At 35.5% G+C, this 25211-nt stretch overlaps 1 protein-coding gene across 1 annotated transcript in view; it reads right to left on the bottom strand.

Annotated features, from left to right (window-relative positions):
• Positions 1 to 8365: 8365 nt before the first annotated feature.
• LOC122813924 (zinc finger protein 665-like) overlaps positions 8366 to 25211 on the bottom strand; it is a 124885-nt gene continuing 108039 nt past the window's right edge. Inside the window, exons 4-6 of the mRNA XM_044086469.1 lie at positions 21795 to 21921; positions 14688 to 14810; positions 8366 to 11199 (exon numbers count right to left, since the gene is read on the bottom strand). Of these exons, the coding sequence (XP_043942404.1) occupies positions 9413 to 11199; positions 14688 to 14810; positions 21795 to 21921 (2037 nt within the window). The 3' untranslated portion in view covers positions 8366 to 9412. The remainder of the gene's footprint in view (positions 11200 to 14687; positions 14811 to 21794; positions 21922 to 25211) is intronic.

Below are 25211 nucleotides of genomic sequence, written 5' to 3'. Positions count from 1 at the left end.
TTAACACAGATTTCTTCATACAAGTTTATTATATATATATGGCTAGATGCATACAATGTCCAACATTTTATATATAGAGACATGACTGACAAAGTGTAAGGAAATGATTGGTAACCATATTTCTGATAATAATAGACAAGTATATACTAACACCTTATACAAACATATTTTAAACACAAACAATTCACATCACTTCAAACTTTTAATTTTATGCACTGTATATAAAACAATATGTGGAGGAAGTTTACAATACTTAACTTGAGTTACAAAAAATGAAATGGATCTTGCACTTCAGTGCATACACTGCACCTGGTCTTAGTGAGTCTTTCACTTTAATACCAAATGTTTCATGATCTAAAACTGCATGTGCACTAATCACATGCTTTTACCTAAATACTGCAGGTCTAATAGAGAGACTCACTAGCCTGAAGAAGCCTTAAGGCAAACAATTTTACTAGTAGCACAATGTTTGGACACTGCTGAAGAGTTATTTTCAACTTCTTACACTTACATTTTGGATTTTGCAGAAGAGTGATCTTAACATTTTATTATTAAAACTGCTTTAACTTTAGCCATGGTTCCATTTTTCTACTTTCTGCATTGTTCCCGTTTTGTTTGTTAAACCAGATTTATTGTTCAGCAACCATTTTTTTAATTTTCTTTACTAGTTACATGTTTCGGTAATTTATCTGTGTGTGACTGAAAATTATTTTTATAAGACTTGTTGCTCCTACTACCACTGGAACTATCTGGGTATCTTTCTTCTACATTGTCCTTGTTATTGCCTGCAAATCCAGGTATTTTATGACTTTGGTCTCTTTGTATATAAGACACTGTAGTGACTAGGTATAGCAATAATCAATACTACTTTTGTCTTCTTTTTATAGACTACTATATATGGATTCTTGCATCTATTTTATGAACTGTTGGTAATGAATAACCCCATGTGATATTTGTTTGTTTGTGTCTTTCGGCTTTTCCTGGTTAAAGGTCGCCACAGCGAAACTCCGGTCCAGGTGATATAAACTTCATAATTTTCGATAATGCTTCGTGGCTCATGTTTCCAGTGCTTTTCAGCTACTTCAATATTATAATGTTTGCACAATACCCAATGCAACAGTTTTGCCACATTATTATGCCTTTTTAGTATACAGTCCTTCTGCCATTAGTATATCACAACCAATAACAAGATATGCAACTCTTTCTAAGTATGTTTTACAAAACCTACATTGTCTGTTTCTCCCACATGTTCAATGAACTTTGTAAACCAACATGTATGTAGTCCACTATCTTGGGCAGCCAATATCAAAGTTTCATCTTTTGGTTTAAATTCACCTGTCCTCAACCATTCCTGCATTCGATCCTAATCAACATAGGTTCATAGGTGTCTACTAGGCTAATAACCACAAAGTCCTTTTTAAGCCTAGCCATGCATCCCAAATCTCGACAAGTTCTGATACCCTTGATAAGTGTAAGCAGGGATTTGGGAGATTAAACATTTACAAGCAGGGCCCTGGAAGATGAACAATTTACAGGTTGCCTGTATCCATTAGAAACATAAGTGCCAAACAGGGATGATTTCCTGTTCCCCATGAGGTTGTTCCAGGATTTTTCTATACATATATATATATATATATATATATATATATATATATATGCAATTTCTAATTTTTTTTGCCTTCTCATCTGATCCTTCACTTTATATTCTTTGTTTTTGGGAACATTCAGTTGCTGCCTGATTTGTATCTACTTCTGGCTTGATTTGCATTCCTGCTTGATGCCAATATGCTTCTGCTAAACTAAGCAGGGAAGTCATCTTAGACTTATTCTCCTTGTGTTTCAAAACTTTCACTATGTTTGGGTCCTGTGAGGTCAGCAGATATGTGTGCAGTCCCACAATTGCAGATCTATACATGTAATCAATTTAAAGGAGACCCATACTTCCTTGAGAACAGGGAATATATAGTCTTAGTATGCACTGATTTTTATAAATCATTTGATGAGCATGAAGCATCCTTCTTGTCTTCCTGTCTAAACTATCCAGCACCTTTTGGGGCCAGTCAATCATTCCAAAACTATAAGTTAGGACAGGAGGAGCAAATTGGTTTATAGCTTGGACTTTGTTCCTGGATGTCAATTCTGTTTTTAATATTAATTTAAGTCTTCTAAAATATTCCTAAGTTTTATTCACATTTGTTCATGTTTTATTGTTGATCCTTCATCACTTCCCAAATATTTACACACTCTCTCTTACTCAAGTTATTTTATATCACATTCCTTTCCCAAATTGATGTTTTCTTGTGCTGCAGCTTTCCTGATTTAAAGGTTGCTTTTGCACATTTATCAAGATCAAATGATGTTCTTATATCAACTGAAAAAAATGTAACCACTTGCAGTTGTGCTTTCAGTTCATCTGATGAAATATACAATTTTAAATCATCAACAAAAAGAAGATGAGAAATGTTTACACTTTGTTTTCTGGGAGACAACATTTAGCCATGACCTAATTTGTTAAGCAGACTGCTTAATGTGTTAAAAGCAAGACAAAAGAGCAGTGATGACAGAGAATCACTCTGGAACATCCCCCTTTGAATTTTTATTCCTGGAATACTAATTTGTCTGTTATCATGACTTAACTACAGAGTGGTTTGCTGTTGTTTCATGGCTGCTATAATGTAATTGATCAGTGTAGGGTGTATCTTATACAATTTTAAGGATTTTTTATCCATGAATGTAGAATACTGTCAAATTATTTTTTTGTAGTCTATCCATGCCATACTTAGGTTCTTCACCTTTTTTTACAGTTCTCCATTACGATTTTATTTAACAACAAATGATTCTTTGTTCCATATAACTTTCTTTTACTTCCCTTTTGCTCTATTACCAGGATGGAGTTTTCTTCTAAATGACTACAAACTCTGTTGGCATCAATTGTAGTGTATAGTTTATATGTTGACTCTATTGACATCAATTCCAGTGTATAGTTTATATGCTGTCAGAAGGAAAGTTATTGGTCTACAGTTTTTAGGATAGCTTGCAGGTTTGCTTTTAAGTAGGAGTATTGTTTTTTCCTGTTCTTAGCCAGGCTGGTGTCTTTTCAGGGTGTGCATATAAATAGATCTTATTCATGTCTAAATCTTCATGTAAAGATGTTAATACTTTTAAACAGAAGTTGGGCACTGCATCTGTGCCTGGGGTTTTCCATTTAGGAGCTTTCCTTAACTTTGTTTCAATCTCTCTGGCTGTTACTTCATCCCATTGCATATCCTGTACATTTGAACTTCTTATTCTTTCTTTAACATATTCTACCTATTTCACATCTTTATGTTCAACAGGGTCTTCACAGATATGTCTCTAAAATGTATTTATTTCTTCTTTTTTTGATGGTGTTTTAATTCCTTTTGTCTTGTTTCTCAATTCTCTATAAAACTTTTGGGACTACTAATAAATTGCTTATTCTGTACTTTTCCTTTATATTTATCTGCATATCTTCTACATTTTTCTGCCTGTGCTGATATTGTTAGTTTATTTTTTTGCAATAACGCATGATATATCCTGATCTGTTCTGATACTGTGCATTTCTATTTTTCTGATATTTTTGTTGATCTGTTTCTTCTTTTCTACTCTTCTAACAGTGACACTTCTTGTCATAACTGCTTTATTATTTTCTCTAATCGATACTTCCATGATGACATTTGATGTTTCCTCTTCCTTTCCCTAACTACCATATATTTTTGTGGTAAGACTTTAATTCTGTTTACTTCTGTTAAATCACATGAATCTCTATGGACAGTACTAATTACTGTGTTCATATGTTTTATCAGAATTTAACGTTTTGGATTTTATTGACTTTCTGTAGTCTGTTTCTTTCATTGATCTTAATAAGTCTGTCCATCTCTATTAAATCAAATAACTCTTCTCTTAGATAGTTTTCTTCTAAACTGAGGGTGTACACTTTGTTCACCATTTCCTGTGGGCATTCTATAGAAAGCTCCAGAGCATCTTTCTCTGCCACATTCTCTTTGGTTTCACCAGGTATCATGCATTGCTCTTTCATATGGAAATTCACTGGCCTATCACCTCACTACATTGGCTGTATTATAGTTGCCACAGTTTTCTGTTCCTCCACTTGCTGTGCAACTCCAACTTAATGTTTGTACTGGTTTCCTGTGGAAGGCTCCAAAGTATCTTCATCTGGCAACTGATCAGATGTTTCCTGCTCCACTGGTTTCACCTTAATTTGAAGTTCCACTGCTCTATCCTACTGTGATATTGTCTGAATTAAGTTTTCTACACTAAATCCTTCACAGGTAATCCATAACCTTGGTTTCGATTTTTTTAACTTCTCCATAATTAATCATCCTTTCTTTTTTTCTCTTTGTTTCTTATTTTTTGAATTGTAAAATTTTTCATATCAAGATGACGTTGCCTATATTTCTCTTCAAATATCTCTGGTGCTGCTCTTTTTGTATTGATTAGTTTTTCTTTCTCCTTTGCATAAATATTGCACCATAATAAATCTCTTTTTCTTTACCATGTCCATATTTTTTCTTCAGATGTCCCCTGCTCCTCCTGTTTCTCCATACTTTGGGAATGTGTTATTCCATCATGACGTGATGTAACCTGTGTTAGAGTTTCTACACTAAATCCTTCACATTGCAAGTATTCCATAATTTTAACTTCTTTTTTTTTAAACTTCTGCTTTACTAATTTTCCATCCTACATTTCCTGTGTATTTTGATAATATAACAGATGACTCTTTTCTGTAAGAACCACGAAACAACAAGATGGGAACCACACACCAAGTAATCTAGTAACAATGAACATCTGTCCAGAGGTAGTCCAAGGCACAAGAAAAGGACCCAAAATAGAAAACCCAAAAAAATACTTTAATGTAACTAGTTAAGTGCTTTCACCCAAACTTTAGTGGACTTCATCAGAACTAGTTCTAAAAAACATCCACAGCATTATATAAGATATTCCATCAAGATCTAATTAACTTAATCATCCAATAAACTTTTAGAAACAATTGAGAACTGAAAGCATTATCATAACAACATTAAAAACCATTCATTATAACAGCAGACAGTGTATTTCTTAAAAACAAGTAAGAAACTTTTATAAATTTATGAAAAAATAATACCTGAATTAAAACTTAAAGTAACAGTTGGGATAAAACAGTCTATAACTTAGCGGTCCATAACTTTAAAACAGTGCTAATTGAAAAAGTACAATTTAAACCAAGTTTTGCAGCTGCACTTAAGCACAGTTACCACCAGAGTTCCCTGTAGTCTAACTTCAGTTTCCATGGATCCCCCTGCTAGGATTGACAGGAACTTTTTGAGCAAGAAAAAATAATATAAATTATTCTTGACGCAGGATTTTTTGTGTCTATAGGATGCTTTTTTTTTCATTCTGGTTAGTAATATCATAATTGTGCATGCACGTTCTTTTTTTTTTTCAGGATACATTTTGCTTTACCTATATAATAGGAGTGGCAGTCGCAATATACCAGATAAACCACCCCTGTCACATTAAAGTCACAGAGAAAATCCAAATGTAAGGTGTCCTGAATTGTTTTTAGAGTTAAAGAATGTATCTTATTAAGTTATTTACATTGGAAAGAAGCAGTACATTTCCTTAACCCTTTGTTTATTTTATTCTGGTATAAAATGTTTTGATTGTTGTTACCCCATTCATATTAACATGCCTGGTATAAACAAAATGTGGGTTTGCATCTAGGGTGTTTTTTTAAAAATGCATCATGTGCAATACACTTCCAACTGTTTGTAATAGTTTGTTTCACCCAATCGTTCCCCACACCATATTTCAATGTCATAGTGCATTCAGTATCAATATCTTCACATTGATTTCCATTGTTATTGCTATTAATAAAAGTGCTTCCTAATAGTGGAATGGAAATCAAATTCTTCCTTTTTACCATCACTTCCTTCCTAACATTGTGAGTTAATTTCTGGTAGTAGCCTCTAGCTAAAAACATTGATTAATTAATCTAAATCATAAATAAACTGTTTCTTATCAGTGGTTAGTCTAGAAATATGCACCACCTGTCCTTTTACAATTCCCTTATTTTGGTGAAAGGGATAATTATTGGAAAAGTAGAGGAAGTTGTTAGAATAAGGGGGTTTTCTTTGAAGCCTGTAGTGGAACTGCTTATTGGAAAAATCTTTAAAAATTAAAATATCTAAATAATTTCATCCTTAGAGTAAGAGTAGGTGAATGACAAGATATCAGTACTAAAATTGATATAATCAACAAATTCTTTGAGCTGCAAAAAATTTCCCTTCCAAATCAAAAATATATCATCTAAAAAGAGCAAGTAGAGGGAAACATATTGCTTAAAATCATATGTGAAGATAGTTCTGTGTTCCCACTGACTTAAGACACTGGCATAAATTGGGGCACAGGTGGCACCCATAACAACTCCCCCCTGGTCTCTTTAAAATATTCTCCAAGACAATTTCCATTAGATCCCCTAAGAAATGGGTCTCATGTTTAGTCAGTTCACCAAAACCATAACAGGCATCTCTAAATGAACTACTGCCCTTAAAATGGGGAATACAGGTAAACAAATTTTTCACATCAATAGTGACTAAAAAACAATCATCATGATACAAGTGCTGTTGTAATTTCCCAAGAAATTCCTAAGACTCTCCGAGTATGTGAAAAGAAGAAACTAATAGTTGTTTATACTTTGTATGTATGAATACTGCTAAAGGGTGGGTTTTAAACCCGCCCACCCGTGGCTACAATAGGGCATAGGGGAGGGTTAATCACATCTTTGTGAATTTTGGGAGTACCAAAGATGGTGGGTGTCACAGGCAGGTCTATATTCAAGGATTGATATGTTTTGTACTCAATAATCCCTTGATCAAAACTATCCTTCAAAAAAGGATCACTTTTCGAGTAAGCTATATTAACTTCATTTTTTGACACACTGCAATACTGTAAGTTGTTGTTGAGAATGCCATGCATTTTCAAGGAATAGTCTATGGAATTCATAATAACCATGCCACCTCATTTATCAGGTTTATGGTTCTTATATTTCTGGTTTTAGTTAATACATTGAAAACATTGCACTCAACCTTAAGATTGTAGTACTTTGCCTTCTTAACCTGTAGTGTTTGTCTAAATGTTTCAAATATTTGTAACTAGGGGTGAAACGTAGGATTGAAAATGCTATTTTTATGTAGTCACCCAAAATAATAGAACTATTTGGACTAGTACAGTCATGAAACAACAACATCAGACTCAGTTTACAAACAAAAAGTTAAGATGGAGTAATGTCTCACTAATATCAAGTTTAGTGGTGGGCACAAAAAAAAAATCATTTTCTAAATAAATCAAAATGAACAGTATTAACTTGCAAATCACTGTAGTTATACATCTTAAAGCCATAATGTTCATTAACTACAGAATGCTTTATGTCAGACATAGGAACCAGAGAGCTGAATAAGCAAGAATTGGTATCATGTGGTGAATCATCATTGGAATATTCACCGGTGAAATGAAAAATAAATTCATTAGTTACCACCTCTCCTGTAGTTCTTCTTCCATAGAGATCGTCTCTGTTGATTGGAGGGGTGTACATATTCCCTCCTTCCATGGGAGGTTGTAGCTAGCTCCTTCTGTGCTATCCCCTCGGACTTCTGGTGGGGTGGGAACTTGTCCATATCTAAAAAATCTTGCTTATGGTCATCAACTACTCTCATGGAATTAACATCATTGTTTAAAGACCCAGAGTCCAGCTCAACAGTGTTACTACGTACAAAATCATTCTGAGCAATTTTAGGTTTAAGGTAAGTTAATCCTTTGGTATAGTCATGGTTGTCCCTAACCAATTTGTTGAACTTTCTCTTTCTATTTTTTTTTCTAACACCACTTCAATATTAGATAAAATGTCATAGTAATCGCGTACCCCACCTTCATATAATAAGTCACTTTTAATGGAATTATCCAGTCTTTGTTTATCTTCCAGTAACCTCGTCATTTTGTGCTTGTTAAACTTGACTAAAACCTCCATAATCTCGCACCCACAACCATCGAAAATGTTGGTTAACTCCATGTAAAGATTAGACCCCCATGGAATACCATTAGGTATTTTGCACACTCTTAACCCTTTAGGGACTCTCTTGTTAATAACACAATGTTCTTCATGTTGTGGATGCTTTTTAGAACAAGTTCTGATGAAGTCCACTATAGTTTGGACAAAAGCGCTTAACTAGTTACATTAAAGTGCATTTTTGGTTTTCTACTTTGAGTCCTTTTCTTGTGTTCATAGGTTCATAGATTCATAGATCAGTACTAAGCTAACTGCCCTTGCAAGCCATTTTAAGCCTAGCCAATTATCCCTTGTGAGACTCAAACCCTGCACCTTGTGTTTGTAAGGCAAACACCTTAACCATTAGGCCACCCTTCCACTTGTGGCTTGAACTACCTCTGCACACAGTTTCATTATTACTCTTTCTGTAAAATACTTACTGCATTCTGCGCATTTATATGGTTACCCCCTTTTTCATTTCTCCAAATATTTTGAGTTTCTAATACCATGACAGGAATGGCCCCAATTCCAAAATCAGGGTGCAATGAAATTAGTTCTGCTTCAGTCTTTGATAATAGCTAAGAGTGCTCCTCCCAACATCTGTTGTACCCAGAATGGTCTCCTTTTGCATTTCATATGGAGTGATGTGCGGCAGAATTCTTTATTATAATTAGATCGCTTGTTTCTACTGCTCTAATTTTGTTTTACACTTTATGTCTCTCAGCACATTATAATAAATAGATGCAGCAACTTCAGAGATTAAATTTACTTTTGTCTTTTTTTCCTTGGACTACTACATCTGTTTTTTTTTTTTTTCATCTGTTTTCTTATCTGCTGGTAATGGGTGATCCCACATATTATAACTTCTTCGTTCTCTATAATACTTTGTAGTTCATGTTTTCAATGCTTCTGAGCTGCTGTTATATTGCAGTGTTTGCACAATCCACAGTGAATCAGTTATGCTGTATTATTGTGCCTTTCAGTACAGACACTCAGGAATGAGTTTATTGCAACTAGCAATGAGATGTGTATGTATTTCCAGCTCTGTTTCACAAAACCTGCTTTTGTCTGTGAACTTTGTCTCTTTAGACTAGCTGTCAGTTATAATGTTGTTTAATGATAAATAATCCTTTTGCTCCATATGATTTTTTTTTCTATTACTTTTCTGTTCTATTGCCTTAGCTTCTGTTAAGTTACTAGTTACTATAAACTGACTGCATTAGCTCTGGTATACAATGTATATATTGTTAGAAGACAAGTTATTGTTCTACAGATTTTAGCATGATTTTCAAGTTCCCTGTTAAGGAGGATTATGTTTTTTTTTTTTTTTTTGGGGGGGGGGGGTTGCTGTTAGCCAAGCTGGTGTTCATTTCTTTCTTTCTCCCTTTTATGACTCATTTGATGATATACAAGACCACTCTTTTCTCTATAACACTTACTGCATTCAGAACATTTATATGGCCTAGCTCTTGTGTGAACTCGTTGATGACTTGTAAGTTGACTCTGTTGGGTGAAACACTTACTACATTCAGTACATTTATATTGTTTTGCCCCTGTATGAATGGATTGGTGACGTATCAGAACACTGTTAATTACAAAACACTTACTGCATACAGCACATTTATAAGGTTTCTCCCCTCTGTGTGTCTTTTTATGGTATATGAAACCACTATGTTCTTTATAACATTTACCACATTCAGCACATTTATATGGTTTCTCCTCCAGGTGAGTCTTTTGATGTTTTACTAAATTACTCTTTTGTACAAAGCACTTATTACATTCAAAACATTTATATGGTTTCTCCCCTTTGTGAACTAACAGATGGCTTCTAAGGTTACTAGTTGTTGTGAAACCCTTACTGCACTCAGCACATTTATGTGGTCTCTCCCCCGTGTGAGTCCTTTCATGTATTACTAGTTCACTCCTTTGTCTGAAACACTTATTGCATTCAGGACATTTATATGGTCTCGCCCCACTATGAACTGACAGATGAATCCTAAGGGTACTAGTTGTTGTGAAACCCTTATTGCATTCAGCACATTTATATGGTTTCTCTGGCATGTGAGTCCTTTCATGTTTTACTAAATCCCCCCTTTGTCTGAAGCACTTATTGCATTCAGGACATTTATGTGGTTTCTCTAGTTTGTGAACTGAAAGATGAACTCGAAGGATACTATTTGTTGTAAATCTCTTACCGCATTCAGCACATTTATATGGTCTCTCCCCACTGTGAGTTCTTTTATGTTTTACTAAATCACTCCTTTGTTTGAAACATTTACTGCAGTCAAGACATTTATATGGCCTATCTCCTGTGTGAACTCGTTGATGACTTCTAAGTTGAATCTGTTGTGTGAAACACTTACTGCATTCTGTACATTTATGTCGTTTTTCCCCTGTATGAATGGATTGGTGACGCATCAGAACACTTTTGATTATAAAACACTTATTGCATATTGTGCATTTATATGGTTTCTCCCCCGTGTGTATCTTTTTATGGTATATGAGACTATTATGTTCAGTGTAACATTTACCGCATTCCCCACATTTATATGGTTTCTCGCCTGTGTGAACAACCTGATGCTTTCTAAGGCTACTTGGTACCATGAAGGTCTTACTACATTCAGCACATTTATATGGTTTCTCCTCCAGGTGAGTCTTTTGATGCTTTACTAAATAACTTCTTCGTACAAAGCACTTACTGCATTCAGGACATTTATATAGTTTTTCCCCTTTGTGAACTAACATATGAGCTCTAAGGTTACTAGTTGTTGTGAAACCCTTACTGCATTCAGCACATTTATATGGTCTCTCCCCCGTGTGAATCCTTTCGTGTTTTACTATATCACCCCTTTGTCTGAAACATTTATTACATTCAGGACATTTATATAGTTTCTTTTCTTTCTGAGCTCTCTGATGTACTAATGGACTGTGCTGTACTGTAGAACTTTTCGTACATTCAGAGTTCATGTTGCAGGTGTACTCTGGATGAAGCTGTGCTACAGGTATAACAGGATGCCTATCGGAGCCCTTCAGAGTTTGAACCGAGTGCTGTAGGTTAGCTGTAGGATAACGTGAAACAGATACTCCTAGTGATGGCTGCTGACGCCTGCACATGCTCCATTCTCTGCTCCCATTGCCTACAAACAGATTAATTATTAGTACTGTATCGCAATGATGAAATACATGCGTTACATTTTACTAACAGCACACATGCAGTTTTATGCAGCTTAAATATTATGGATTTATTTTCCATTTTTAAAGTTAACATTTTCTGCTGCTATTAACATGATAAAAAGAGCAAAAACAATTCAGAATCTTCATTTATGAAAAGTTAGTCTTCGACTAACTGCTTTAAGAGGTACAAAAACAGTACAGAACTAACAAAATAATTCACAAAAAATCAGTAGTTTTGAATATATAACATGCCATCAATCAATCATACCTAAAGGTAAAACTCTCCACTTTTCTTTACTAATATTTATTTAAGTCATACTGTAGCTGCACTGTAACTTTGACTCCTATAACACATGGGCTTGGTGATGACATGTCATACAAGTTCTTGTTAACAGTATAATTAATGGATATATAAAGGGCAAAAAGTTTTATCCTCTGGATTACTGCTCATTGTGATGATGGTGTCCTTACCCTTTGCTTCACTTCTTCCAAGACCATATACCATAGGGAACCTAAAATCATTTGCACATGGTAAGCCAAACATTTTATGTCACTACTGATGAGCAGTTCAAAGAAATATTTAGTTTGTGATGTGGTTGTCAACACTGTTGTATGTATTACTGTACTGTATGTAATAGTGGCATCACTGTTAGTTTGTTAGCATATACTGGACTATAGTAGTGTAGGTATTAATTTTTATCCTGTGTTTGTTGCTTGCTGCCACAGGTGATCCTGACAGTGGAAGAAGAGTGGGACTCCTACCACCTGATGCCAGAGCATCATCAGACTCTGATGATGATGGTGGCCAATCAGAGGAACAATTGGGGTGTGCAGAGGTTGAATCTGAAACTGAGATTGACATTCAGTGATCCCCTGTAACTCCATTGGACACAACCAATAGGCTTACACCAACCCATTCTAGTGAGCCCTCACATATTGGACAGGTGGAAGGTGAGACCCTCGATCAGGGAAATGTGGTTACTGTGGCTTCACTGCCTGTTGATTCTGGCCATAGACAAAGTGTGGGTAAGGTGCCATGAAGGAGAGTTGTTAGGGGTGCTTGGAGGAGGGGCTGCTGTCCATTCTCTACCTTGTGCAAGTGTGTCTTCCCATACCACTTGACCTATGTTTAGGGCCATCATGGAGGTGCATGCACATTCCAATAGGTCCTCCAGAAAAATGCTTAAGGTTGCAGATATGGCACAGGCTAACATGTGTGATTGCCTCCACCATGTTGCAGATTTATTGGATTAGATGAATGACATGTTGGAAGGGGCATTGTCTGTGATGGAACATCTGCTGGGTGGGGGATGGCATTCATGTGGGTGCAGGTCAGCCACATCATCTAATATTAGCCAATGTGCCCATGCCCAATCATGGTCCCCTAGTGGCACTACTTTCAGTGTTCCATCAGCAGTTGAGGTGTCCACACCTACACATGGCAGGCCATGGGGTCATGATCCTGGGCATCCTCATGATGGGAGCTTGTCCAGCAGGCAGTAGTCATGTTCAGGTACAGTAGTGCATCTGAGCATGGGCATGGATGTACCAGTACAACTCCTGGCACAGCCAGTTCTCATGGTCAGGTGCAACAATGATGAAATGCCACCTCTACCATGCATGGCTCACACCTGTCTGACATACAAAGATACAGAGCTAGCACAGTGCTTGGCTGTGTTCTTGCACTCACACACCAATTTCACCTTGAGGGACTATCCAGACACACATACATCAGTTACATTGTTCAGCCATAAAGCTTAAAGCTCATTCTGTCGCACTGGCCATTTGTTACTTTGTCCAAATGTCCGCCTGCTTCTCTTTCTTACTCACATGCATTAACTTACCTTTTGTGTCAGCCCAGGCTTCCTACCCCCCACCCACACATAACACCTTGCGCAAGTGATTATTACTGTGCCATATCCCTATTTTCTATCTGTTGGATTCAGGGATACATAAACTTTGTGTCTGATGCTCAAGGTGCATAGCTGACTTAGCACTTAGTATATCTGTGTTTGTGATGTTGTTTTACTAATTGTACTTTTGACATATTTTGGTCTTAGAAAGTAAGACAATTGCTAGAATCAAAACAATTTCTTGTATCAGTATTTTTAAGAATATTCTGAGGGTTGTGAAGTCTGAAACTGAAATGTGTCTCATTACTTTCTAACTTCTCTCTCTCATGATTTTCCAGTACAAAAGTATGAGGCCAAACTGATGACATTCAGTGACCATCAGTACTTTTGAGAAGTATGAATGGTGAATCTTTGATATCTGAGGCCTGTTACCTGACAGAGTACACATGTATTTACATAAGTCTGTGCTGTCACATGTTAAAGTCATTCCTGTATAAGTCTCCCACCTTTTACTTAGGCTGTGAGCATTGCCTGGCATCAGTGTTACTATATGTATGTGTGTAGGATAAAGGTTTTAGCCTCTTAGGTGGTGAGTGAGTGTAATATGCCTTGCCTCTTAGCCAGTGTGAGGGCATATTGAGAACACCTGCATCTACAGCTGTTGGTTCCCTTTCTGACTCCTCACCTGCATGTGGCTGAGGTGACCTTGCCACTGGTGATGGGATGTGTGTTCCTTTCCCTTCTTGAGCCTGCTGAATCTGTTTTCTCAGGATGATGTTGTGAAGCATGGCACAGACAGTGAAGATTTCAGTGCATGTAAATGAATTATACTGCAGGGCTCCCCCAGGTGTACCTAGGCAGCAGAATCGCGACTTCATCAGCCCAAACACATTCTCATATGATATTTCTGGTTTGAGCATGTGCCTCATTATGGTGTTCTTTGGTGGGTAGGTATGCATTTCTGATGGGTGTCATCAGTCATGGTTCCAGTGCATAACCTGCATCCCCAGTAAATGACCCTGTGAGATATCACCCCTAGTGAACATCTGATACAGTTGGGAGGTGTGCCAGATATATGAGCTGTGGTAACTGCCTGGACTGCCAGCACACACATTCAAGATGATTCCCTTAGCATTACACATGATTTTGGCAGTTAATGGAGTGGAAACCCTTTCTGTTTATGCAGACCCTTCCCTGTTCCCCAGGAGGTGCCTTGATTTTTAAATGAGTACAATCTATGGCACCTAGTATTTCAAGGTAGTGTACAGAACAGTGCGCTACCATGTAGGGTTTATTGAATCTGCCCACTAATGTATAAGTAACCTGGTCTATATGCCAAACTGCATGAAAATTGTTCTTAACGCTAAGTACTATACAACACAAAGTATGTTTTTTATGAGCTATTATTTAAAAAAAAAAAAAAAAAAAAGTAATTTTGTCCTTGATGTCCTCTTGGTTTCCACCATATTTACCAAATCCCAGTTCAGTTTTGCCTTCAGTCTTTTACTGAATATATATTTTCTCCCATTTTCCAAAAAGTATTTTAAAGAGAGTACAAAATTTCACAAACATGCATCATTAATGAGCTGTTTACTTACTGTCAGGCTTTTCTTTAAAATTAATCTTTTGTTCTGTTCTGTTTACCCCCTCGTCATTCACTTGCAGTTCAGCATTATCTTCTTTAAGTAGCACTAACAATGCCTCTGGGGGGATCTTGTAACCTACACATTTAAAGAAAAAAATATTTGAGATATATATATATATATATATATATATATAAATATAAAATATGCACACACACACACACACACACACACACATATATATATATATATATATATATTTATATGTATATAATGCACACACACACACACACACACACACACACACACACACACACACACGTGTTATTCTTCCAAAGAGCTTCTGTGCACAGTTTAGTTATCTTTAACAAGATTAAAACATGTTCTAGCTGTCTTCCACAGTTCCATAATTAAGCATGCTTACTGAAAGAATTACAATGTACCAAAATAATAGGAAATTCTTACTTTGTTCAGGTGGAGTAGAAATTCAATTTTTTTTCAAACATTTATTTGATTGTATTTTTCAACATTTACTACACAAAAACATTCCACATGACATATCTTCATGAAGAGTAACCTTGATCAATTAACAAGATAATGCCTTTTATCTACTAGTCCTGGGATGACAAAGTTCTATTGTCTAAAGAAAATGGTTCATTTGTACAATTAAATTAGATGTTTAGCATAATATAGGCATACATTTAGAGTAAGTGATATGTGGCAGGATTCATTTATACATACTATATACAACTACTTACATATAGTATCCACAGAACAGGAATTGGGTGAATTGGATTATTGGGTTTCATCATAAATTGTGTTGCTTAGTATAAATGAATGCATATGTCACTTTAAATGAATGTATTTTAAATGAATAAATTGAATTTTAATCTATCGGTGATCTTGGCGCCAAACAAATTTGTATTTAAAGACTTAATTGATTAATGAAGGTATTCTGATAAAGTCCACATTGCTGTGGATGAAAGCACTTAATTTTTATTGTTTTTTTGTTATATTAAATTAGTGGAGTCTTATCCAGTTGTTGTATTTCTTCTGTGGGAATCAGTACCTTGTCAGCATTTATTTTGTACAGTTTTATTTACACATAGTGCTACAATTATTGAAATTAGTAAGTGACCACTTCATTACAATGACAGACAAAAATGAAATCATCAGAGACTACATCATGAGGAGGATACTTTGAGAATCAGCATAGGGATAGGATGATAGATGTGATCTTGTTATAGTTTACTTCAAAATATGTTCCAGGATAAGATTCCAGAACCTGAGACATTTCGTGATCTTATTCTTATTATCTATAAATAGTTTATGAGCTATGATGTATTTAGAGGCCATATTAACAAAACCCTTCCACTCAAGTTTTGACCTGTCAAGACAGTTTTGGGTGATGTACAGTTTGACTAATGCAAATAGAGCAATCAGGATATTCAAGTCAGACTTTGGCATATCAGTAGGACTCATATGCAATATAGCAAACTCCCAAGATAGGGTAGATTTCTCATAGCCCATTTTTATGAAGTTTGACCTTTAATGAGTTCCACAGGTTATGTGCATATTTGCAGTACCAAAGAATATGTAAAAGGTCTGCCGATTGCAATGGACAAAAATGGCACAGGGGAGGGGTGCTTGGGAAGAACTTGTTTAGTCTTTTTAGAGTATAATAGGCATTACTGTTAATCATTAACTAGGTGTATGCAAGCTTCTTGAAGGGAGAAATTTGTTTGTGTTATTTAAAGCAAGAATGTGTTGAACATCAGGTAAATTAGAATTTTTTTTTGAGCATAAGTAAATGAAGATTGGTATGTAATGGCCGAAATTAATTTGTATGAAGCTGATAGCATCTTGTTTTTGAGTTTTAAAATCTTCATTAGGGACTGTGCAAGGTTTACTTCTTCAACTCTGTCTGGGATACCCCTAATAGAAGATACCAGTTCTTTAATTTGTCTCACTATTATGGTATATTTGTTGCTTAGGTTTAGATTAGTTTCAATATCACTTAATGAATTGTCCTTAAGTTTACAGAAGTCCCAGACAGTATAGTTCTTGATTTGGGGAAATTCGTTCAAAGTTTAACATTTTATTGCTTAGCTTCAGGTTTGGGGTTAGATGGACAGGTTGTAGAAGGACAAGCGTATTCTCTAGGTGTAAAGAGGAGAATAGATTTTGAAATGTTTTGATTTTGTGTTTGATTAGAATATGTATTTTGTAGAAAAACATCTTATTATATTGTATGGGATAATTTACAAAATTTGTTAAAAAAATCCTAATTTCAATAGCATGGTATTTTAGTTTAATTAATTGATCTGATTGTAGTGGATGTCTTTGTAAATACTTTAGTTGTTTTGTTGAATGTTATAATCATATCTATTTTTAATTACTTGTATAAAATTGTTATGATATTTCTCTTGTATGTTAAAACAATAAAACTGTTTTGAAAAAAAAGAATATGTATTTTGGTGTCCTTTAGTATGGATCTCTCCATGAAAGGTAACGATATAGGGTTTATGTTATGTGTTTTGATATGAGCATGCTATAGTTTGATCCATTGTGGAGTGTTGTTAATTAAGTATGGGAGGGGCATGTTTCATTTGTATTTAAACTTGGGAAAAGTTTGTACAGATGTATTCTGAGGAAGTCTTTTGACGAAAGCGTTAAGTAAAAGGTTTTTACACTCATTTCTTGGCTGGTTTTCTCTGGTGTTCAAGTGTTTGGTTTGCAGTTTTTGATCCATTGTGGAGTGTGGGTTAAGTTTATAGGGTTATGATTGGCAATTAAAAGGATTTGATTGGCACATATTATATCATAATACAATTTAAAATCCAGTAGACCCAGACCTCCTTTATTTTTTGGGAGTATTAGTCTTCGTAGAGCAATTCTTGGGGTTTTCGGAAACCAGATAAATTTAGTTAAGGTTTTGTTAATTTTCTTAAAAAAAGACCATAAGAATAATAGAATTGGTTGCATTTAATTGGTATAAGACTTCGGGTAGAATGTTAATTTTTATTACTGCTACTCTGGACATGACAGGAAGTCTCATGTTTTCCAATCTATCTAGATCAAGTTCGATATTTGTCCAACTTTTTAGAAGGTTATTTTGAAAAGAGTTTTTTTGATTGTGAACAAATTTTATACCTAGGTACTTAAAATCATATTTTAAATTAATTGCAGTGTCTGGAAAGTGAGATGGGTTGTGTCTTAATGGGTTAATGGGAAATATGAGCAAATTTGAGGGGTTAACTTCATAGTTGGAGGCTTTCAAGAAAATATTGATAGTTTTTTAAAATTTTATTTAAATCTGAATTAGGTAACTGGAAGTATATGCTGAGGTCGCCAGCAAACACTGAAAACAGTAGGTTGTTATTCAGTATCTTGGGAATATGATAAAAGGTTCTCTGTATAGATAAATAAATAGTGGCTCAATATAAATGTTAAAGAGATATGGTGAAAGGGGGCAGCCTTGTCTTGTACCATTAATTAATTTTATTCTGTTAGAGCAGAATTTATTTATAAATAGTGTGGTAAATGAAGAGTTATAAAGTATTATTTTTATAAATTTGTTTGGAATGTTGAAATGCTGTAAGGTCAAAAACGAAGTCCAAGTTAACTGTCAAATACCTTAGTGGCATCAAGTGCTAGAAGATATCTGGGGAGCTTTTTTTTCACCAAAAGCTGCATGGTTGCAATCATCGTGAGGGTATTATCTCAAGTCTGTCTCCCCTTCATAAAACCTGCTTGTTCTGGGGATATAACAGTAGGTAATACTTTTTTAAGTCTATTTGCTAGTATTGTGGAAATAATTTTTATATCTACATTTATAAGATATATTGGTCTGTAGTTTGTGGGAATGGTTTTATCAGTGTTGGGCTTATGTATAAAGATAGTCTTGAAGTTGTTTAGGTATTAAGTCCTTCAAACCAAATTTTCTGATATGATTGTAGACTTTGGATAGGAATCAATTTGGGGGCAAGTGTTTTTTAGAAGTTTGAAGTAAAGCCATTGGTACCTGCGGCTTTGTTTTTGTGTAAGATTTTAATTGTATCCACAACTTCTTCTGATACAAAGGAGGCTTCCAAGAGCTCAAGCTGATGTTTTTTCTATTTTTGGGAAATTAATATTGTTGAAGAGAGTGCTATAGATCGCTGGGGAGATTGAATCTTGGGGTCCGTATAGTTTCCTGTATATCTTTTCAAATGCAAGTATTATATCTTGATTAGTAGTAAACAGTTTGTTATAAGTAATTTGGGCAATTAGTGGTGGGTTTTGATTTATGTTAATAAGTCTAGTGAGTAGATTTGAGGGTTCCTGTGCCCATTCAGAGTAATTAGTGAGGAATTTTATTTCCAGGAAAGAGAGGTTTTGTGAGTGATGCAAATACAACTTCTTTTGTTTGTTCAACAGTTGTCTTTCTAACTCTGGTGTGAAATTCAGTTGAAGTGATTTTTAAATTTCTTGAATTTTGTATATTATACTGTTTTCTTTTTGTTTAGAGAATTTTTTATAGTACGAGGCTTTCTGCATCAGCAAACCCCTGATTTTGGCTTTACTAGCCGCCCATAAAATATCTAGTACAATGTCATAAGTTGGAAGACTATTAGTTCTTTAAGATCCTTATTAATTTTTTCTACAATTTCCTCTTTATTCGAGGAGATTAGGGTTCAAAGACCAAGACTGGAAGTTACTAACATTTTGGGGGTTTTCAGGAATATAACATTTAAGGTTATTTTTGAGTGGTCTGAGAAAAACGTAGGGCTGGTTGAATATATAGTCTCTTCATTTAGTAGGGATCCTAAGATTAGAAAAGAAATCAGTCCTGGACCATGATTTAGAACATGGGGAGTAGAAAGTATATTTGTCATTAAGATTAGATTGACCACTTGAGTAAAAAGGATCAAGTAAACTAAAGTCTAGCATTAGATCATTCAAAGCCTCTGATGCCTGGGCATTATGTGATTTGTTTCTGCTCGACCTTTCTTTTAGGGGGTCAGTGACAGTATTCCAGTCCCCCCTCCATTACATACTCATGGTTAGGACACTTTAATAATAAATTATAGATTTGTATAATAAATTTGTGTTGATTTGAGTAAGGACCATATATGTTTAGAAATAATACAGGCTTACAGGATATAGAGTTTGCACAGTGAAAATAACACCACCTCCCCAAGTTATCAGATCCAAAATCAAGAATAGGTTCTTTGATTTTTTTTTTTTTTAATAAGAAAAGCCACTGCTTTAGAATTAGTCTTACTACCACAGGTGACAACTGAGGTTAGTCAGGATTTATCTCTATCCCCATTCCAGTCTTCATTAAGCAAGTGTGTTTCTTGCAGAAAAATTATATTTGCTTGTGTTTGGTAAAGTAGAGGTAAAAGTAGTTTCTTTTTTTTTTTATCTTGTAGACCTTTTATATTCTATGAGTCCAATTCCCACATCCTCAACTTTCTATTAATGAAAATGAAATTTAGAAGTCCCCTCCAACAATGCATTTCAAGGTATAAGTATAGAAGTACAGAGTTGTTATGTTTTTTGTAGGACTCGTATCTCTCAGAACTATTACTGTGCCTAACCACATTACCACTGCACTTGAGAGAGTGTTATACAAAATAAATACAGCATTAGTTAGCTTACTAATTTCTAAACTGGAGTTAATTTAACAATATTCTAACAAGTCTAACACTCCTGTGGAATTCTTTAAGAAAGCAGGTGAGACATGTCTCCTAACAGTATTACACCACACCAAAACTATGTGACATAGTGATCATCCATAAATGAAATCAGTTTGTCTAAAACCATTTACCAAGGGCATTTTGAAATGGATTACAGTTAACTCACATGCCAAGTGTGATATCATCTGCCACCATTGGGAATTAAAATCTCAGGTATTGACTGTGGAATCTGGTTGCAATGATATGCAAGTACTCAAATTTCTAGTGTAAACTGCAGTTCAGTGACAATAGATTACATCTGAAATATCCAATTAATCATAGTTGAACATGGAAATGAGAGAGACACACAAAATAATTATAGAGGTTATCTGGTATTTCAAAAGAGACTGCACAATGGTTAAGGGATTATAGATTTATATAAAAAGAACAGATGGCCAAAGCTAGCGTGATATCAAGAATAAGAATGTTTAACAGTGAAAGAAAACAAACTTTAATTAAAAAGTGTTACTTACCCATTGTAACCCACTAAAACACAGTGTGACATTACAAATAGCAGGGAGATCCCTTCATGATTATATAGGTTCAGGTGTGGAAAGATGTTGGTATTCTGAGGGCCATCTGAAAAATGGCTTTATTTAAACACAATGTACATGTTTCTGAATTGTCTGGTTCCTATTTTTTCTACTTAGTTCCAGGGTCCAGAGTTTACTCCTTTGTTTATATTATGCTTGCAGTTTGTATGCTTCTCCTGTATCCTTGTAGGTTTTCTCCAGGTAAATAAGATTCCTCCCACTAACAAAAATATTCTGGAGTCTTTTTGGCAGTTGATAGAAAAGTTATTAAAAAAAAAAAAAAAAAAAAAAAAAAAAACGGAAATTGAACTCGGGTCCTATGTTTAAAGGATATTTAAATTTAACAGCAATACTATGTACAACTGAAAAAGAAGTGATCAGAATAAGATCTATAAATCATAATAAGACTTTTAGTGGCTAGGATAGCCTTCAAAGGTTGCTACTGATATGCCAAGACTCTTAACGTGTTAATTGTGTAAGATTATCTTCATGATTCAATGTATTTCTAACATTGTACAACAGTATGTGATGTTGAATTTCTTCCTTTCTGTGTATACATTGTAAATATGTTATATTAATAAAATTTTTCTTAAAAATACTCTAGTTGATCTGCAGCCTATAAATTGCCCACTTGATTCATATAAATGACAGGAATGTAGATTTACTTCTGGATTTGGATGCATTGTGCATTAACTTCCTATTTGTATGTATATATAGAGAGAGCCTTTTCCTTGTGGCTTAATTTAGTGACTGGTTCACTTACTCAGGTAGCAAATAAACACACAAGACAGTTTCTCATAGCATTTTAATAAGGTACTCATAACTTTCAGAAAAAAGGCCACTCCTTAAGATGGGACAAGACCTACCTGCTGAAACTAAGGTTTCATAGTTCTCTAACATCACTTCCTTATGAAGCTCCTTGTCTTGTTTTGTTAACATCTTCATCTCCTCTGCTGAGAAAGTAACAGCAACATCCTCAAAGGATTCTGGAGCCTGTAAAAGACACATGGTGCAGTTCATCTTTTCTTTTACTGCAGTTGGTGTAAAATATGTTATTTTCCTGTAATGCATTTGATGTAAATCGTGTTATTTTTTTCAGCAGGGTAGCACTGGCATTTGTTACCAGAAGTGCAGTTAAAACAGTAAAACCCAGAAGTGCAGTTAAAACTGACTAGCCCGGTCAACAAATGTAAAATAAATATAATAAAATAAAATAAAAACAGTAAAACTAAATTAGTCATTAACAAGTGCAAATTTCCTTTCCACAATTATGTAAGTAGCAAAGTCTTCATTTGTGAGTTGAAAACTATCCCTTGCTGCTATCTCTCTCTCTCTCCCCTCTACACACGTTAAGGTCAGCAGTAGGAGGGCACAGAGTTTCAGTTAAAGATCGATGTTTAGAAAAAGACTTGGTGACCTAATTTAGGGAACAGGAAAACAGGAAAAAGAGTTAGGCCTTGAAAGATGGAAAGAAAAAGTGGGATCACAGCTGAGTAGGAATGAAAACTTAGGAGCAGGGATAAGCTGGAGAAGGCATGGGGCTGCAAGATAGTTGTAGAAGCTACTGGAAGACAGTTGCAGAGTAATCGAAGGATGACAAACCATGAAGGATTACTTATGAAAATTACAAGAAATGGTCCAAGATGGCAGACAAGATGTAGCAGGAACAAGATATCCACTCTGTGGTGGTGGAGAAACTGACAGGTGGAATTAATAAAACTGTTAAGGAATAGTACAGCAAATTAATTTAATGGCCATTGGTGCAGGGAAAAATTGATGGGGTCCAAAGGACAGAAGGGGTATAAGAACAGCTGGGTTAGAATATGAACAATTATTGGAGGGATAATCCAAAACCAATCATTTTGTCAGTGCCAAATGTTATCTGCATTTGTGCAGGACTCAGCAGTACGCAGCAGGGTAGGACTAGAGGCATAAATAATTACAATGCAGCAAGGCTCAGACAAAACTGTGGTCTAAAATATATTCTAAGAGGAATAGTCTGTCCAAACTCACGTTTGCTACTGCTAGAGCTGGTGGAATTCAGGTAGATGTAAAAGACCCTAACACACTTACTGAAAAGAGTAGAGGAGGTCAGGACTATAACTACCACATCCGGTGTCCCATGAAAACAGGCTACTAGCGTTGTGGGAATAACCTGATCAACAAAGAATACATAAACAAAATAACAAAATAAAACAAAAGAAATGATGCAACAAAAGTAGGGAGAACCTGCATTCTGCAGTATGGATATTGGTTCATTTAACAATAATCCCCTACAAGGTGTGACTAATGCAGGATTAACCCATAGATGGCACGATTTGATCAAGACAGTGAAGCCTGAGTGATTAAACAAAGTCAGCCATAAATAAATCCTGTGCTACTCACACCCTGTCAATTGTTGCTATTATACTGTGAACTTATTTAAGAAAAAAGTTCATACGTTGGTACTAGGCTATCAGCCCTAGGGCCTATACAAGCCTAGCCATAACAATTCCCTGGATATTTCTTCTCACACTATTTACTTCCCTGGACCCCTGTCTAGCAGGGCGACTGACATGATCCCCAGGGTGAATTTCCATTCTCCCATTCAATCATCAAGGTTCCTTTTGAAGAGAGCCAAAGAGGCATTCTGCTTGACATGTATGGGCAATCTATTCCAGAGTCTGGGGAGTCTCTGGGTCAGGAACCTATCCCTCCAGCATGTTTTATTTATTTTGATGACAAGATTTATATCCCTGGAGCGTGTGGCTCTGAGGGATTGGGATTTCTTCAAGTGTAGCATGTCCAGCAGCTCTGGGTTTGATATGGCCTTGTATGTTAAGCAGAGATCGCCTCTAAGTAGACGATATGCAACAGAGTATAGCTGGAGATTTTTAAGGCGGTCATCGTAGGGCATCTGCTTTAGTCCTGTGATTCTTTTGTGAGGTATTTCTGTGGCCTTTCCAGTTGTTGCAGATGTCTTGAGAGGTACATACCAAACGGGGCGTTGTATTCTATAATGGATCTAATGAGGGATGAGTACAGTGGGACAATGACCTTCTTTTTTCTGGATGAAAAGCCCTTAGTGATGAGGTGTGCCACATAGAAGGATTTCCTGACTGTTGTGGCGATGTGGTTATTAAAGGTGAGACCACTGTCCACCTGTGTCCCTAAGTCTCTTATCACACTTTCGGTGTTTAGTGTACTGCCACCTATATGGTAATTCACAGGTACATGTTTTTTCCCAAAGGGGATAACTATACACTTCTTGGCACTGAGCCTGAGCCCATGGCTCTGGCACCAAGCATCTGTTTCTGTAAGGCCCTTTTGTAGAGTATCCACATCATTTGGGGATTCAATAATGGCTCCCAGTTTGCAGTCATCTGCGAACTTTGTTAGCCAGAGTCCCTTAGTTTTGGCCTATACTTCAGAGAAGAAGATGCCAAACAAGAGTGGTCCCAGACTTAACTATTTCTAAAATTATTGTATAAAAAAAGAATTCTGTACTTTTCCATCTGCTTCTGGTAGTCTGGAACAGCCAATGTATGAACTGCATATTCTCTGTGAAAGCACAGTAAATTGCTGACTTTTTTTTAATACGTTGTATCTTTTGTGGAAATTCTTAATGCTGCTCTTACAATATTTGTGTGTAGTTTTCTGACATGTCATTGGGGAATATTTGTTTTTATTTTATTTATTTTATTTTACATTTGTTAACCGGGGGTGTCTGACTGAGCCGAAAAGGTCCCTCTTCAGCAGAGGCCCGGGGAGAAAAGATCCACATAGAAAAATTACAGATACATTTATATATTTAGACATGATCAGTATACACACACATTCCCTCAGACACGTTTTTACAGTGGTATGCAGCACATCAACAGTTACAGTGGAGAGAACAAACAAAACAATATTAATTTAAAAATAAAGGTAATTAATAGATATGTGGTGTACACATGAAATTTGGAACATAGGTAGAATGCATACATAGTACACATGTACAGTACATACATTGTAGATTAGCCAGTGTCTGTGAGCAAGAGTGAAAACTATTATCAAGTACTCTAGGTTTAGTATGTGTACCTTATCCGCTTTCACTAGCCTGGGGAGCAGTCATGGCACTGGCAACTTTGCTTGAGATGTTGTCTAATGAAGTTTTTAAAGGAGGCTTTGGATGATGTGTTTTGTATGCTAGTGGGGAGAGAGTTCCATTTTTTAGTCACTGAACTACTATATAGTGTATCTCCAAAGCTATTGTAGCTGTTGGTGACTTCTAGTAGTAGTTTGTCTGATGATCTATAGGTCTT

This window comes from Protopterus annectens, chromosome 10.part0 (assembly GCF_019279795.1).
Source record: "Protopterus annectens isolate FY-2018-M chromosome 10.part0, PAN1.0, whole genome shotgun sequence".
Lineage (NCBI taxonomy): Eukaryota > Metazoa > Chordata > Ceratodontiformes > Protopteridae > Protopterus > Protopterus annectens.
Note: the sequence above shows the minus strand (reverse complement) of the source record. Positions and strands in the feature narration are given on the sequence as shown.